Source organism: Sturnus vulgaris, chromosome 11 (assembly GCF_052056855.1).
Source record: "Sturnus vulgaris isolate bStuVul1 chromosome 11, bStuVul1.hap1, whole genome shotgun sequence".
NCBI lineage: Eukaryota > Metazoa > Chordata > Aves > Passeriformes > Sturnidae > Sturnus > Sturnus vulgaris.
This window is the reverse complement of record NC_142253.1, coordinates 22,741,161-22,755,014: the sequence shown is the minus strand read 5'-3', so window position 1 is coordinate 22,755,014 and position 13,854 is coordinate 22,741,161. Positions and strand designations below refer to the sequence as shown.

Here is a 13,854-nt window from a genome sequence, read left to right as displayed (position 1 = left end):
AAGCATGTTTTAAATTATCTTCTATAAGAAAACGCTCTTGTGAGAAAAACTGTTGGAATTTTTTAAAATGAGAAATTTAAGATGAGAAACTTGAAAAAGTTTTGGTATTTCTGAGTCTTTCATGAAGTACCAAGCTTTCACCATAGAGTAGCTGTGTGTTTTCTAGAATTTACTTGATAATTTAGATTATAGCAATAAACTTTAGCTTGTCATTAGCTGAAAGGAAGTTTTCACAATGAGACCATCCACTAGGGAATAAATGTGTAAAAATGTGCATTTTGAAGAGGAGATAAGAAAGAATTGGCAATGACCACTGTACTTGATAATTTTAGAATACATTGTAGAGCCTTTCCCATAATGTGCAAGTGATTGGATTTCTATAACCATATGGACCATTTGCTAAGTTGCTGTCTCTTAGAGTTAAAACCATTTAAGTGATACAGTTCCCTTAAACATAGATGTCTGTGTTCCTGTATTTCAGATGGAAAGAGAAAAGGTTAACTTGTTAACAACGCTGCAGGAATCTCAGAAGCAGCTGGAAAATACACGGGGGGCCCTCTCAGAGCAGCATGAGAAAATTGGCAGGCTCACTGAAAATCTGAATGCCATGAAGAAGCTCCAGGCCAGTAAGGAGCATCAGTCGGCCCTTGACAATGAGAAGGACCGAGATAGTAATGAGGATGGAGACTATTATGAAGTTGACATCAATGGGCCAGAGATACTGGAATGCAAGTACAAAGTAGCTGTGGCAGAAATTACTGACCTGAAAGAAGAGCTCAAAAATTTGAAGGCAAAATACAAAGAATGTGAGTCTAAGTATGAGGAAGAGAAGAGTAGATATGAGACTGAGAGCCAAGCTCTCACTGAAAAGATTACCTCACTGGAAAAGTCCAGTAGGCATGACAGAGAACAGATGGCCAGGCTGGAGAAGGAGCTGAAGAAAGTCAGTGATGTTGCTGGAGAAACACAAGGCAGCCTCAATGTGGCGCAAGATGAACTAGTTACCTTCAGTGAAGAGCTGGCCAATTTATACCACCATGTCTGCATGTGTAACAATGAAACTCCAAACAGAGTGATGCTAGACTACTACAAGGAAGGTAAAGGTGGGCGCAGTAGTCCAGAGACCAAGGGAAGAAGGTCTCCCATTCTTCTTTCTAAAGGGCTGTTAACTATTGAGCTGGGTAAGGCAGAGAATGGAAGTGGTGACAGCAGCCCATCCCCGGTGCCATCTCTTCCATCCCCTGTGTCCGATCCTCAGAAGGAACCGATGAACATTTACAACTTGATTGCAATAATTCGAGATCAGATCAAACATCTGCAGGCTGCTGTGGACAGAACAACTGAGCTGTCCAGGCAGCGCGTTGCTACTCAAGAACTTGGGCCAGTGGTGGACAAAGACAAGGAAGCTCTCATGGAAGAAATCCTGAAGCTGAAGTCCTTGCTGAGCACCAAGAGGGAACAGATAGCAACTCTGAGAACTGTGCTGAAAGCCAACAAACAGGTAACCGGGTCTTAGAGATTTGAAGGTTACAGTGTCAGGGAATTAGGTCATAAGCACAAGAGAATTTATCTTTGAGATCATGCTGTCACTCCCTCAGCTCTATGGGGCTTTTGTTGCTGGTGTTTGGCTAGTCTGAGGCTGAAGCTGGCTGTTCCATTCGAGGCACTCAGCTGTCCTACTGTCTTTTAAAGACAAGCACTGGGGCTGTAACTGACTTCAGCTTCTCACGTACTCCTGAGACTTTATTAAGGTTAAGGTAGCTTCAATCTACTGTTTGTCTGAATTAGATCAGGTTATATTTAATGTAGGACACCTAAAATGAAGAGGTAATCCTATTTCCTACTTGAAAGAATTCTAGTAGTTACCCTTAAAAGAGTTCTGAAATTTAAGTATTGTTCTCTCTCAAACTGCAAAATAAAAGAGCCTTCCAATATGAGAATGTGATATAAGAATGTAGTCAAAATAATAAAGGTGAAAGGTAAAATTAGTCTTTAGGGACTGGATATTCAACAACTCTAACAGAGCAGTAGGTGAAAATAACTGCCATTGAAGTGCCACATGACATGCTTCATCTTCTTCTCTATGGTTAAACTGAAATTGTCTTAAAAAAAGTATAGTTTTGTTTAAGAATGAAATAAACACATTAAGTTTTCTTTTGCGCATTTGAATAAAGGTGTCCCAAATGTAAAATAGGTAAAATGCTATAAGGATTAGAGAGCTGTGCTAGTGATTGACAAATGCATTTAAGCATTGAGATACTAAGTGGATTGTTTTGTTCCTTTGTGTTGCTAGTAGATAGGTTTCACGACATCTATATTCTGTAGCTTCCTTGATGCTGCTGCATGGTTAATGGGAGTAGGAGAAGGCTATGTCTGTTCCCAGTGTTCAGAAATGAAATTTTTTTTTACCTGTACAAGAAAAGTTGACCACAAGTTTAACATTCTCGTACAAAGTAAATGTTTCAGTATATGAATAGTGATTAAAAATCTTTTAGCCAGCTATTTGATGAAGAGTTTCATTAAATGTTATGTTTCTGTTCTCCCTGGTAACCAACAGACTGCAGAAGTAGCCCTTGCCAACTTAAAAAGCAAGTATGAGAATGAGAAAGCAATGGTTACGGAGACCATGATGAAGCTGCGAAATGAGCTGAAGGCTTTGAAAGAAGATGCTGCCACCTTCTCTTCCCTGAGGGCTATGTTTGCCACAAGGTAAAAATATAATTAACTTCTCAAAGTTAAATTCCTTGCTTGTGTGGGGAAGAGTTGAACATCCTTCCCATCCCCCTGCAGAGAGTGGAGGGGTAGGTATTTTTTCCCAAGATCATTTCTTGCAGTGTCTGTGATATGGCTCCTATTAATGAGGAACATGCATGGCTATAGTGTGCTGCTACAAAACATAAAGCTGTTGTGGCAGAATTTATTTAAGTTGGCTGGGAGATTACCTATTCTTAGAACTAAAGGTTCATGAAGCCATTTGCTCTGAGGAGGAGTGACGTTTAACAATGCAAAATTTATTGTACACTGAAGATGGAACTCTGCTTTACCTTGATCTAGAAAAAGGTAAAACTGTTGCAAACATCCTGGTACTCTTAGCCTGTCCATCCTACAACTGGTATCTGTTGTTTCATTGACCTGTGTCAGCTAATTTGATTCTTTTGTCTTTGGAACTTGCTTCTACTTCTGAGTTATGCTTTGTGGTGTTAAACCCTGCTGACACATAGAATCACTTAATCATCAAGTTTGGAAGAGATCTTTAAGATCATCAAGTCCAACTGTCAGCCCAGCACTGCCACTTAACCTCAAACCCACATCACCCAGCACTGGATCCAAATGATTTTTGAACACCTCCAAGTGGGGATGACTCCACTACCTTCCTGGGCAGCCTATTCCAATGTCTGGCCACCTGAACAGTGAAAACATTTTTTAATATCTACTCTGAATCTCCCCTGTCCTGCTCAAGACCATTTCCTGTGATCCTCTTGCTGCAGGCACAGCAAAAGAAGCTGGCCCCACCTCACTACCAACCTTTCAGGCAGTTGCAGAGAGTGATGAGATTCCCCCCCGAGCTTCCCCTTGTCAAGACTAAATAAACTCCTTTCTCTCAGCTGTTCCTCATTAATGCTCAGAAGAGCCCGGCACAGAACATGTGACTTTGAGCATTTCCAGAAAAAGATTCCCAGATGGGAATAACAGCATTTACCTCCTATTCCTGGTGCTAGATCTTGGGGTGATGAATGGCATCTAGAGACAAAAAAAGGTCTGGCCTGCTGTCTTGGTCTGAAAGACAGGTGTCTGCTAAGAAAGGCGGGAGCCTCTCTTGAAATAGAAAATGTAAACCCCCTCCCTCCAAGTTATTATAATTTGAAATTTATTTATTTACTTATTGTAAATTGAAATTAAGGAGCTCTCAGGTAAAGATATGGGAATAGGATTAACAGTTCTTTACTAGGAAAATTAAAAATAAAATGAAATAAAAGTACAGTAATGCAAACAACAAAGCACTGAGAGTCAGAATACAACCTGACACTCTGTCAGTCAGGGTGTTGGTAGCAGTCCCATTAAATGGTGGCTACATCCTCCTGGAGTGATAGATGTGGTTCTCTAGAAGCACTGGTCCAGTTTTCCTCTGGAATCCAGTGGAAAAAGGCTGCTCTGATGTTACAGATCTCAGTTTTTAGCTAGGTAGGAAAGGCTTGTCTCCTCCCCCTGGCTGGAGCATCTCACAATGGGATTGTGTGATTTTGTCAGTCATGCAGTGGGACTCAATGGTCCATTAACAGGAGATATCTTCCTGGAGGAAGGATGGGTTGTGGAAAAGATAAAGAACAGTGTCCCACCTTGTTTTAACAGATGGTCCATTAACAAAAGATGTCTCCCCCAGAGATAAGGATCACTGCCCCAGCTGGTTTCAACAGATGGTGATAGAATACATACTTTTGGTTGCATCCTGCTTTGCAAGCCAAGACAGCTGCCAATATCCATGTGAAACCAAGGAGTTGTCCAGGCAGGACACAGGCATTTCACTATCCAAAACCTCATAGGTGGTATTGTGCACACACTCACATTTATAGCAGTGAGGTGCCTGCTCTAGACTCTCTGTCAGAGAACTAAAATGTAATGCTGCATATGTTGGGATTCAACCTTGGTGAAGGTGCCTCCTGTAGATAGGCCCTGGACCTGGATTGTAACAGTTTTCTTCCAGGGATTTGTTGTAGAGCCTATGTCCACACCACCTTCCCATGTTCCTGGTGCTCTGCTTGAACACTACTGCTAGGGAGAGTGAACCACGGGATGCATTCCTGTAAAATACTAGTGGTGCAGAGTTCCTCACAGTACACTATGCCAGCTCTTGTTTGGCAGTTTGTCTGCCCTTTTGGTTTTAATCAAAGTGGAAAGTGAGTTACTTTAAAATACGGGAGATTACTGCAGCCGCAATTACTTGTCTCCATGGTGTTTTAGATTGACAAATCCTGGTTTTGCTTGACAGTCGTAGAAAGTGTCAGTGCTTGTATGTTATAAGAAGCAAATCACATGCATAGCTTGGGTGGTGTGGGGTGGAGAGAGCTGGAGAGATGGGAATTAGATCCTGGGGTAAGGAAAAGCTGGGGGAAGGTGTTAAAAATCTGTCTTTAGTATTAATTTCTAATGTTAAAATTGACTTAGAAACGGCAGGTGGCTGATCTCTTACAGCTGAATAGTCAGTGCTCATTTACATCTAATTTTGACTGTGTCTCTGCTAATACTTTTCTCAGTTTTTAATAAAGATGAGAAATTGTGATTTTAATCCTGCATATTTGAATTTCCTTAGTGGGTTGACAGTTTAATCTCTCAAGGTAGAAGTAGTTGATGCTTCTCTCTAATGCCTCCTTCAGTCACTCCTGGGTCACCTGTCTTGTTTTCTTGGAAGTTGTCACACTGTCCTCATTGATTGCAGGAAAGAGGGAAAAAAATGAGTATGCCCAGGTGCATTTGCTGCTTTTTTTTTTTTTTTCTTTTTTTTTCCTGGAACAGAGCTTGATTCACTAGTGAATTTACCTATAAATGGTATTAAAATTATTACATGCTGACCCTTACATAAACTGATCTGTAGAACTAAGGCCAAACCAGTGTTTGTGGGAAGCAGTGGTATGCAGCTTTGGAAAATGCCAAGCCAGGTTTTTCAATAATTTGGCTTTAGAGAGTTTCAGAAGATTTCGTTTTTATTTCTCATCATTATAATTAATACTCAGGATATTTATTTTCTCTGTGTATATACAGCATCAGCTATTTGTATGTAGCTGGTATTGTTTTTAAAAATCTAGCTGATGCTTCCTTAAACTTCTTTTTTTGTTGCTGTTAATGACCAGTAATAAGAAAATGGGCAGCATCAAAGCCTTGTGTTCACTATCTACTTAAAGTTGTAAATGTGTGAAAATACAACAGGCTTATACTAATTTCATTTTCCTCCTAAAAGCATGAAAGCAAAATTATTTTATTTCAAAAGTGTTTTTTAAAAGAAAGAAATCTTCTAATGTGATTTTATTGAATATATAGCTGGGAAGTAGCCTAGCACATGACAAATGGAATTGTAAAAGGGAAGGAGCCTTTATTGTTCTGTCCAACAAAGCAATAAAAATACATAGAACACAAAGATATGGTGCCATAGCTGCTGCTGCCAGCTAAAGCAGGTTGAAAGCCTGTGTCATCCTAGATGGTTAGGGACGCAATATTGCTGGGTTTGGTTTGGGGTTTTTTGAGAAAATTAAATTGAGAGTCAGCGAGCAGCATGAAGGAAGAAATGGGGCAGATCCCAGTCCACCTGTGCGTGTAACATCTACAGCCACCTCTAGGAAACTTCTCACTCATTTATTCCAGTAAATGATTGCTGTGCATTGTACAGTGTGATGTTCCTTGACCTGAGACAGCCATGCTTGCACCAGGACAAGATTTGAGTTTGAGGCTGTATGATTCCTTTTGGATTAAAGAATCAGGAAAGCAGATTGAGGATGCAGGATGGCGTGTAGGCAGAGTAGTTAACACTTCTGCCTCTCCCCAGTCGTCTTTTCTATAGGAGAAAACAGTCAGGTACAGTTAAAAACTGCAGCTGCGTATATGCTACTGACAACACTTCCCGTTTGTGGGGAAGAAAGGAAAAACTCCCTGAATAGAGTTCTTTGGAAAACGAAAAACCAAACAACCGCTTTAAGTATTTGAAGTAATGAATACCTTGTAATTTCTAAGGACAGTCAGTTGATGTTGTAAACTTTTGTGCTAACAGGAAGCTCTATGAGATAATGACTTGCTACAGTAATCTTTTGGAGTAAAAATCCTGACTTTAATTGCAGCTTGGCTCACATGAGAAAGACTTCACTGCTTTCCAGACTATGCCAGGCATCTGTTTCACCAGTCAGCCATTGACTTTGGAACTGGCTGTGCTTGGTCAAGAGACAGGAGTGATACCAGAACACAAGTAAGACAGTGTGGGAGGTCCCTGCTCTGCTTTACTGCAGTGGTTTTGTTTTCTCTTCCTTATCTCTTTTTGTTCCAAATGGGGTGAGGGTGAAAGCCCCATGCTCTGGCTGTTCTGGATTAACATTCCTCTGCTGCACATCAAATCAAGTCAACAGCAATCTAGATGCTGTTTCACTGAGCTAAAAGTTTTGGGGCTACATTAACTTAGTGTTCCATACAAAAACGTGGATATGTTTTGATTCACAAGAAGGAAGCTGGAAAAAGGCAGGAGGGAACCTCCCTGTATTTTTACGTTTCCCAAATCTTTTGGGAGGATAATACTGAGCATGAAACAAGGGGAACGGGGACAAGTCACTCCAGTGCCAGATCATATTTTGCTGAAGCAATCACATTCCAGTCCTCAAGGAACTGGTAATGCTATTCTGGACATCTCCCTGATTTGCAGTAGTGGAGCTTGGGAGGAATCAGGTTTGAGGTGTGCACAGAAAAGAAAGTAGAAATGTCACTTCTCGAACAACCAGACCTTGCTTTTCACCTCAAATGTCATGAGTGTGTTTGAAAGCTGGGGCTAAACCCCATAGCCTCTCTGATCGCCCAGAAATCTTTAGCCTTTTTCTTGCTCCCACCTCTAGGGGAGGAAAACACCTCTGACACTCTGGAGCAGCAGGGCACAGGGTCTGTAGAATGCTGGGAGCTGTTCAGTTTTTGCAACCACATCCTTCTTCTGGAGCTGGTGATGCCTTCCCTCAGAGCAGAGGGCTCTTATGCTTTCAAGATTATTTTAGTCTTTTCAGACTTGCTAGGGCTGTTTCAATCTCTATTTATCTTTAAAGCTGAAATGGGTTAATGGGACAAGATCTGGCCCTGAGCCTGGCTTCCATTCCCTGAAGTGTAGTAGTTGGTGTAGGTCCATCTGACCACACTGAGAAGGGCAGATGTTGGTGTTCCAACAAGTTTAAGGTTCCTGGGTTTGTTTTTTTTTTCTTTTAAATGACCCCTCACATATTGGTTTCTCCTGGGCTGCACAGTGTGGGAAAGACTGTGAGGAACTCTGGAGCAGGATGCTCAGAGATGCAAGGGGACAGATTCCTGTGCATGTGGGGGCCCCAGATTCACCCAAACTTTCTGGTCCATAAAGCTGCAGTGCAGTTATAGTTCATGCAGTTTTATATTTATATTTCTGAGTTACTATTTAATCTCTCTATGTATTAAAAAATAAAAGTATCTTTTTTTCTTTTTCCTGTTTCTATTCCCAAACAAATATAATTAGGAATATAAGCCTAATCCTGCTATTTAAAATCAGTGAGAGTAGAATTTGAGGCTTGATAGTATAAGCTCAGCTGATGAATCTGCATATCAATGTGGTTTTGTTTTGTGGTGTTTTTTTTCCAGTCTGCTTTATATTACCCAATGATAAATTTCCCATAAAGTATGTGTTTTTTCCATTTCAAAATTTAAAGGAACTTCACTGCTGATATTTTTACTTTTATGAAGAAGCTGTATTTTGCAGATGGTAAATTCCAGCTGGTACCTATGAATATTTACTTCTCTATCCATATGCATAAATGTTTTCTCTGTGCAGTAAATATACACCTACATGTAGACTTTAATTTTTTAAGTTGTTCATGGTGCAAGTTAAGCAGCTTCCAGGCCCAGTGAAAATGACTGTACATGGAACACCTGGAGGCATTCAGACAGCTTTGCCACAGCCTTCTGACTTACTCAGTTCCTTTAATTGTTTTAAAATTGATTTTGATGGTGACAACGATTAAATAAAGGCCTCTTGCTATTGAGAAGATAGCATAATCGGAGTAGATTAAAGTAGAATTCTGAAAGATTTTTGTTTTTAATAGTGCTGTTCAGTCATCAGTGGAGATTTGTTACTTGGACTTTGTGTAAAGTAACAAATGTCACAGTTGAGGTGGCCATTTCACAACACTTGTGTTGCTGCCTTCAGAGTCTTTCCAACTTGAAGCTTAGAACCACTGTTCTCTCTAAGCAGAGACAAAAGCAATATGACTGCATGAGGTCTACTTGCTATGGGAGGACATCTCACTGACATTCAGACATGAGTACAGCTACATCGGGCTCCACACTTCTGCTCTCCAAGGAGGCTGTTAATTATACACCATCTTGAAAGGCACAAACATGAAGTGCTGAGTATGGGATTTTAAGAATCCCAGTGAGAAGTAGTTGTGGTTTTCCACAAGTTTAGTTGAAGTTCTTGTTTAAGAGTGTGTATGTAAGCAGCTGCTAAGCTATCACTGCTTATAGGCTGGACACAAGGGCTTATATTGGAAAGTGTTTATAATGGAACCAGGATTGCTAAAGATTGATGTATTTCATTGTAGATGCGATGAATATGTCACACAGCTGGATGAAATGCAGCGGCAACTTGCAGCAGCCGAGGATGAGAAGAAGACTCTGAACTCCTTGCTTCGGATGGCTATCCAGCAGAAACTCGCCTTGACACAGCGCCTGGAACATTTGGAACTGGACCACGAGCAGTCCAAAAGGGTGCGCACAAAGTCTGCCTCCAAAGCCAAGGGCAGTAACCCCAGTGTAAGTCACTTTCGGTCCTGTGGAGACAGGTCTGAAGGATCTGTCCTGAGCAACCAGGTGTTTTGTAGTGAGAAATATAAAATCTATTGTGACTAGGACACATGTCTAGAAAAATCATATTCTGCATCTTATTTTATGCTGTAACTGTCAGCATAAATCCCCACTATCTAATGTCACAGTGAGTTGACTCGTACTAGTATGTTGTTGAACCAGGTAATACAGATTGTATTACGGTGTTCTTAACTGTAACTAATGGATAAGTATGGGGATGCTATTAACAAGTTAATAGTGGAAAGCAATTAGCTTTTTCCACAATTAGCATGTCTAGGCTTTGCTGTTTATGGTAAGTGTTAATAGTACACCTGATGAAGTATATATCTGGTGTTACTTACTGTAGTTTGTATAGCACAAATGTGATCCTTTCTCCAGGGTTGCAGCATACTTCAATAAATGTTTTAATAGGCAGAAACAAACAGAGAACCTTTCTTGTTACTGTGGCTTAAGTGGTGAAAAGCAAAGGTTAAAATTAGAGCTATGTCTTGGGAATGCAGAGCATTTGGAAACTGGAGTCAAACTTAATTTGCCTGTTACAGCATATGTTAAATACTTGCTGTTATATCACCATTAACCAAAGTTCTAAAGCTTTTATAGGCTATAAAAGCTAGAAGATAACTTGGTACTTTGTTTATGCTCTGCATCCCTCTCTTCAGAGGGATAATCAGAAGAAACTTGCATATTTATATTAAAAATATGCAATATTAACTCCATCTGATATAAAATTTAAAATGTTAAGAATTGGGATTCTGCTTGCTAGACAGTTCCTCTTTTAAGATGTTATGTCCTGAAAGGATCTGTGTAGTCTTATGTTGCTCCTTGCAAGCATAACACTTTGGAAAGAACCTGTCTGAGATACCCTTTACAGGAAAGTAGCCACACAGTATGTATGTGTAGAATTAATGTGACTGTGGTCTAGCATTGTTGGTCACAAACAGTTTTTCTCAGCTCTCAGTATTAACCTAAATAGGTAGTATTTCAGAGCTCTGATCATTTTTTTAAATACATGGAAGATACTGCATTCCATATGCAAGCCATATGTTTCGCAGGGCTCTACATTAGAGGCACAGAAAATTGATCCAGATCATCCTGCTAAGAATGATTTATGAAGTAGCTTAGTGCACATTCTCATCTTTAAAAACAAATAAACCATTGTCTGATATTGAACTTTTAAGGGGCCTTTTTACCCACTTAATTACAATAAGTTTGATAGTATAAAAGTGTACTTTCTAATTGGTGCCTATATAAGAGAAAAAGATTGAAAATGTTCCTTCGAAAATTGTGGAAAATTTGTGGAGCACTGAAAGGCACAGTTCTTTGTTTAACCCGAAGTTTGAAGTGCCTAGCCTCACTCAGACTTTATTTTAATGTAAAGCCCTGTTCATTTTGTACTCTTTCAAATACTTTTGTATGCCTGCAGTGTTACAAAAAGAAAGGCAAGCCTTTGCCATGAGTGCTTGATAGCATGGTTCCCAAAGCTAGTCTAACCCTGTGCTGTGGTTGTGCTCCTCTGCCCGTTTGTCCCTGTCAATGCTCAGAGCTTGCTCTGTGCGCTACCTGTGCACATGCAGGAGATATTCCAGTGCTAACAGAAGCTAATAAGAGCACGGATGGTGTTCCCACTGAGGGGAAACCATAGGAGATTTTGGCTTTCCAGATATTTTTAGGCATTTTGGGGGGAAGTCTTCTGAATTAATACAGTGAGATTTTAAACAAATGGAACTTTGCTACAAAGCTGGGAACCATGGAAATGCTGCAGTCCAGAGCCAGAATTGCATTTTCTGATCTTGAGAGGAAGAAAAAACCTCAAGCGATTTAATTCTAATACATTTCTAAAACATGACTGATTGGAGTTTAAGCAAATTTCAATTCTGGTTTTAGAAACTAGGCCACTATGTGTCTAGAAAATACTGAATTCTCCTGAATTTGAGCTTTAATATTGCTAAATAGCAGGCTTGATATTTTAGAAGAGATATCTTTTATAATTTTCAATCTTGCTTTTCTCTTTGCTGCACAATCTTCCAAAAGGCCTTTATTCTTCTCATTCCTACATTAAGTACGATTTAAAAATACATGGTGAAAGCAGGCTTTTGAGTGCTAACTTTCTCTGCTCTAATAGACTCAGTAACAATTCTGCTTCCACCATAGTAGGGAGCTTTAACAGTTTTCACTGCTTCCATGTCTCTACTTACTTACGCAAAATACTTATGGCAAAAAGATAAACTGGAGAAACTAGTTTAATGCATTGTTGGTTGGTTTTTTTTTTCAAATTAGTTGGAATTTTCTGTAATAATTCTGGTGTGACTATTGCTTTCAGGTTCATTCTTTCATTTCTGAGTATGAGCAATCTTAGTATTAGCCCAATGGCCTTAGTGATCATTTCCATCTTCAGTCATTTCTGCAAATATTTAAAAAATCCTAAGAGCCAGCCTGACTGCTGTTTGAATCTATCACCATTATGGTTTATCCTGTCATTAAAAGAGCTGAGGAATGGTGTTAAGTGTCTTGATCCTGCTGTTTGTATTTTTAGGTAATATTTAAGACTGAGTCTTTTAATTTTTGATTAACAATTTCTTGATGTTCATTTGCTGTAAGTCTTTCATATCAGTCTCAATGGGTTGCAGTAAAGCATGGAAAATTCCTTAAGCCATCACCTACCTCTGCAAGCAGGCTCTTCTGAATGATTCTTTGCATAGGCCTGCATGATATACTGACCTGCATGTTTCTGGAGAACCTAAAGCTTCACTGAAAACATTTCTTGCATACTCACTGCTTTTAACTTATGCTTGAAGAGCAAAGCTTTATTCAGTACTTGTAAGACTCCTTCTTTCTGCAAAGCTGATGCTTCCAGGCTGAGCCCACAAAGCCTTGTTCACCCAGCGGGAAGGCATGTGCCAGCTGGAGTGGCTGCTGTTTCCCCAGCCAGCTAACAGACCCTCAGCCAACTAACCTGCCTGTGCAGCACATGGATGGGGTTATGTTTTCAGTTGATTGAGAAATAAACACTGATTTTTTTTTTCCTAATGCTATTTTATTTTTCCATTTTTCAGCTGTAGAGTAGTTCCTGGAGAAGGCCTTTCCAACAGTGCAACAGCATTTCTTAGCCCTCCTGACTCTGGTTCAAAGTTCTTAGCCCATTGCACACAGAATGGAAACCACTGACCTAATCCTAACTTTCGAAAACACCTTTTCCTATATATTACCTGAAATCTTACCTTTCTGCCCGAAGCTATAAAACAAACAAGCTTTACCTATAAGTGCTGCTGCAGTAAGAAACCTTACAAGTGCTGAAGAAACCTACTTCAAATGTAATGCTCACCATATTAGTCTGTGCTCTCCTAGAAATGTTGGATGGGGGAATTTACTTCATTGCAGATGCTAATTTTTTACCTGATTGCTAAACCTGTGCACTTTTGATATTTTTCTTTAGCTTCTTTAATTCCTTATGTAGAAGAGTTTATATAAACACAGTGGTTTGTGCTCATAGTCTCTCTCCAATTCGAAATTTGTGACTTATGAATTATATGTCAACATATGGCAGAGATTTGGGGGGGGGGGGGGTCTAGATTGTGATTAGAAAAGAGTTTCAGCAAAAAGCAGGAGCTCTGCTAAACTATGTGCTGTGCTTCAGCATCTTTTTTATTGAAGTGTTATGCTTTATATGTTTAAATTACTGATTTTTTTAACTGCCATGTTCATTAAGAAATCCAGGGTATTCAAATTCTGGGGTTTTTTCATATTGTATTATTATTCTTAGGAATAGTTCAATGTAACAAGAAGAAAACTTGACTTTGCTCTGGTTAAAACAGTAATAGGCACTTGAAAGATATTAAATAAATAGTATTACATATAAATTCCAGAAGTCCTGGGTTTTAGGAAGGTGAAGTATTATCGATTAACAGAATTTTATACAACTATACCAGTTAAATTCCAAATTGGAATTGTTTTGTTACTTTTTCATTTTATTGTGCCAAATTATGGTACATTTAGAAAGAAAAATTCTAAAGTGGTCAGTGATAGGGTGTTATCTGTCAGCGCCTTTCTGTCACTCATTATTGCCAGTAGTGCCTTTGATCATTTGAAGGGAGACTCTTAGAGTAGTGTAGGGTAAGTCCTGTCACTTAGGAATAGAATGGCTGGTTTGGAATTTGTTAAAGATGTGGAGCAATAAGTGCAAAGTGAACTCCCATTTCGCACATTTTTAATGGTAGGCTTACTATAGAGTTTATATATTCAAGGAATTGTAAAAAATTCTGTTAGTCAATGATATTTCATCATGCACATCCT

The 13,854-nt window shown here is 39.4% G+C and overlaps 1 protein-coding gene across 2 annotated transcripts in view; it reads left to right on the top strand.

The window, feature by feature from the left end:
* Window positions 1-12,758, top strand: part of BICD2 (BICD cargo adaptor 2) — a 48,877-nt gene extending 36,119 nt beyond the window's left edge. Inside the window, exons 5-8 of one of the 2 annotated variants that reach the window (XM_014893688.2) lie at window positions 482-1,501; window positions 2,558-2,709; window positions 9,303-9,513; window positions 12,618-12,758. In XM_014893688.2, the coding sequence (XP_014749174.1) occupies window positions 482-1,501; window positions 2,558-2,709; window positions 9,303-9,513; window positions 12,618-12,623 (1,389 nt within the window). In that variant the 3' untranslated portion in view covers window positions 12,624-12,758. Of the gene's footprint in view, window positions 1-481; window positions 1,502-2,557; window positions 2,710-9,302; window positions 9,987-12,617 lie in introns of those variants that run through there. The other variant, XM_014893687.2, reaches the window with a different exon arrangement.
* The last annotated feature ends 1,096 nt before the right edge of the window (window positions 12,759-13,854 follow it).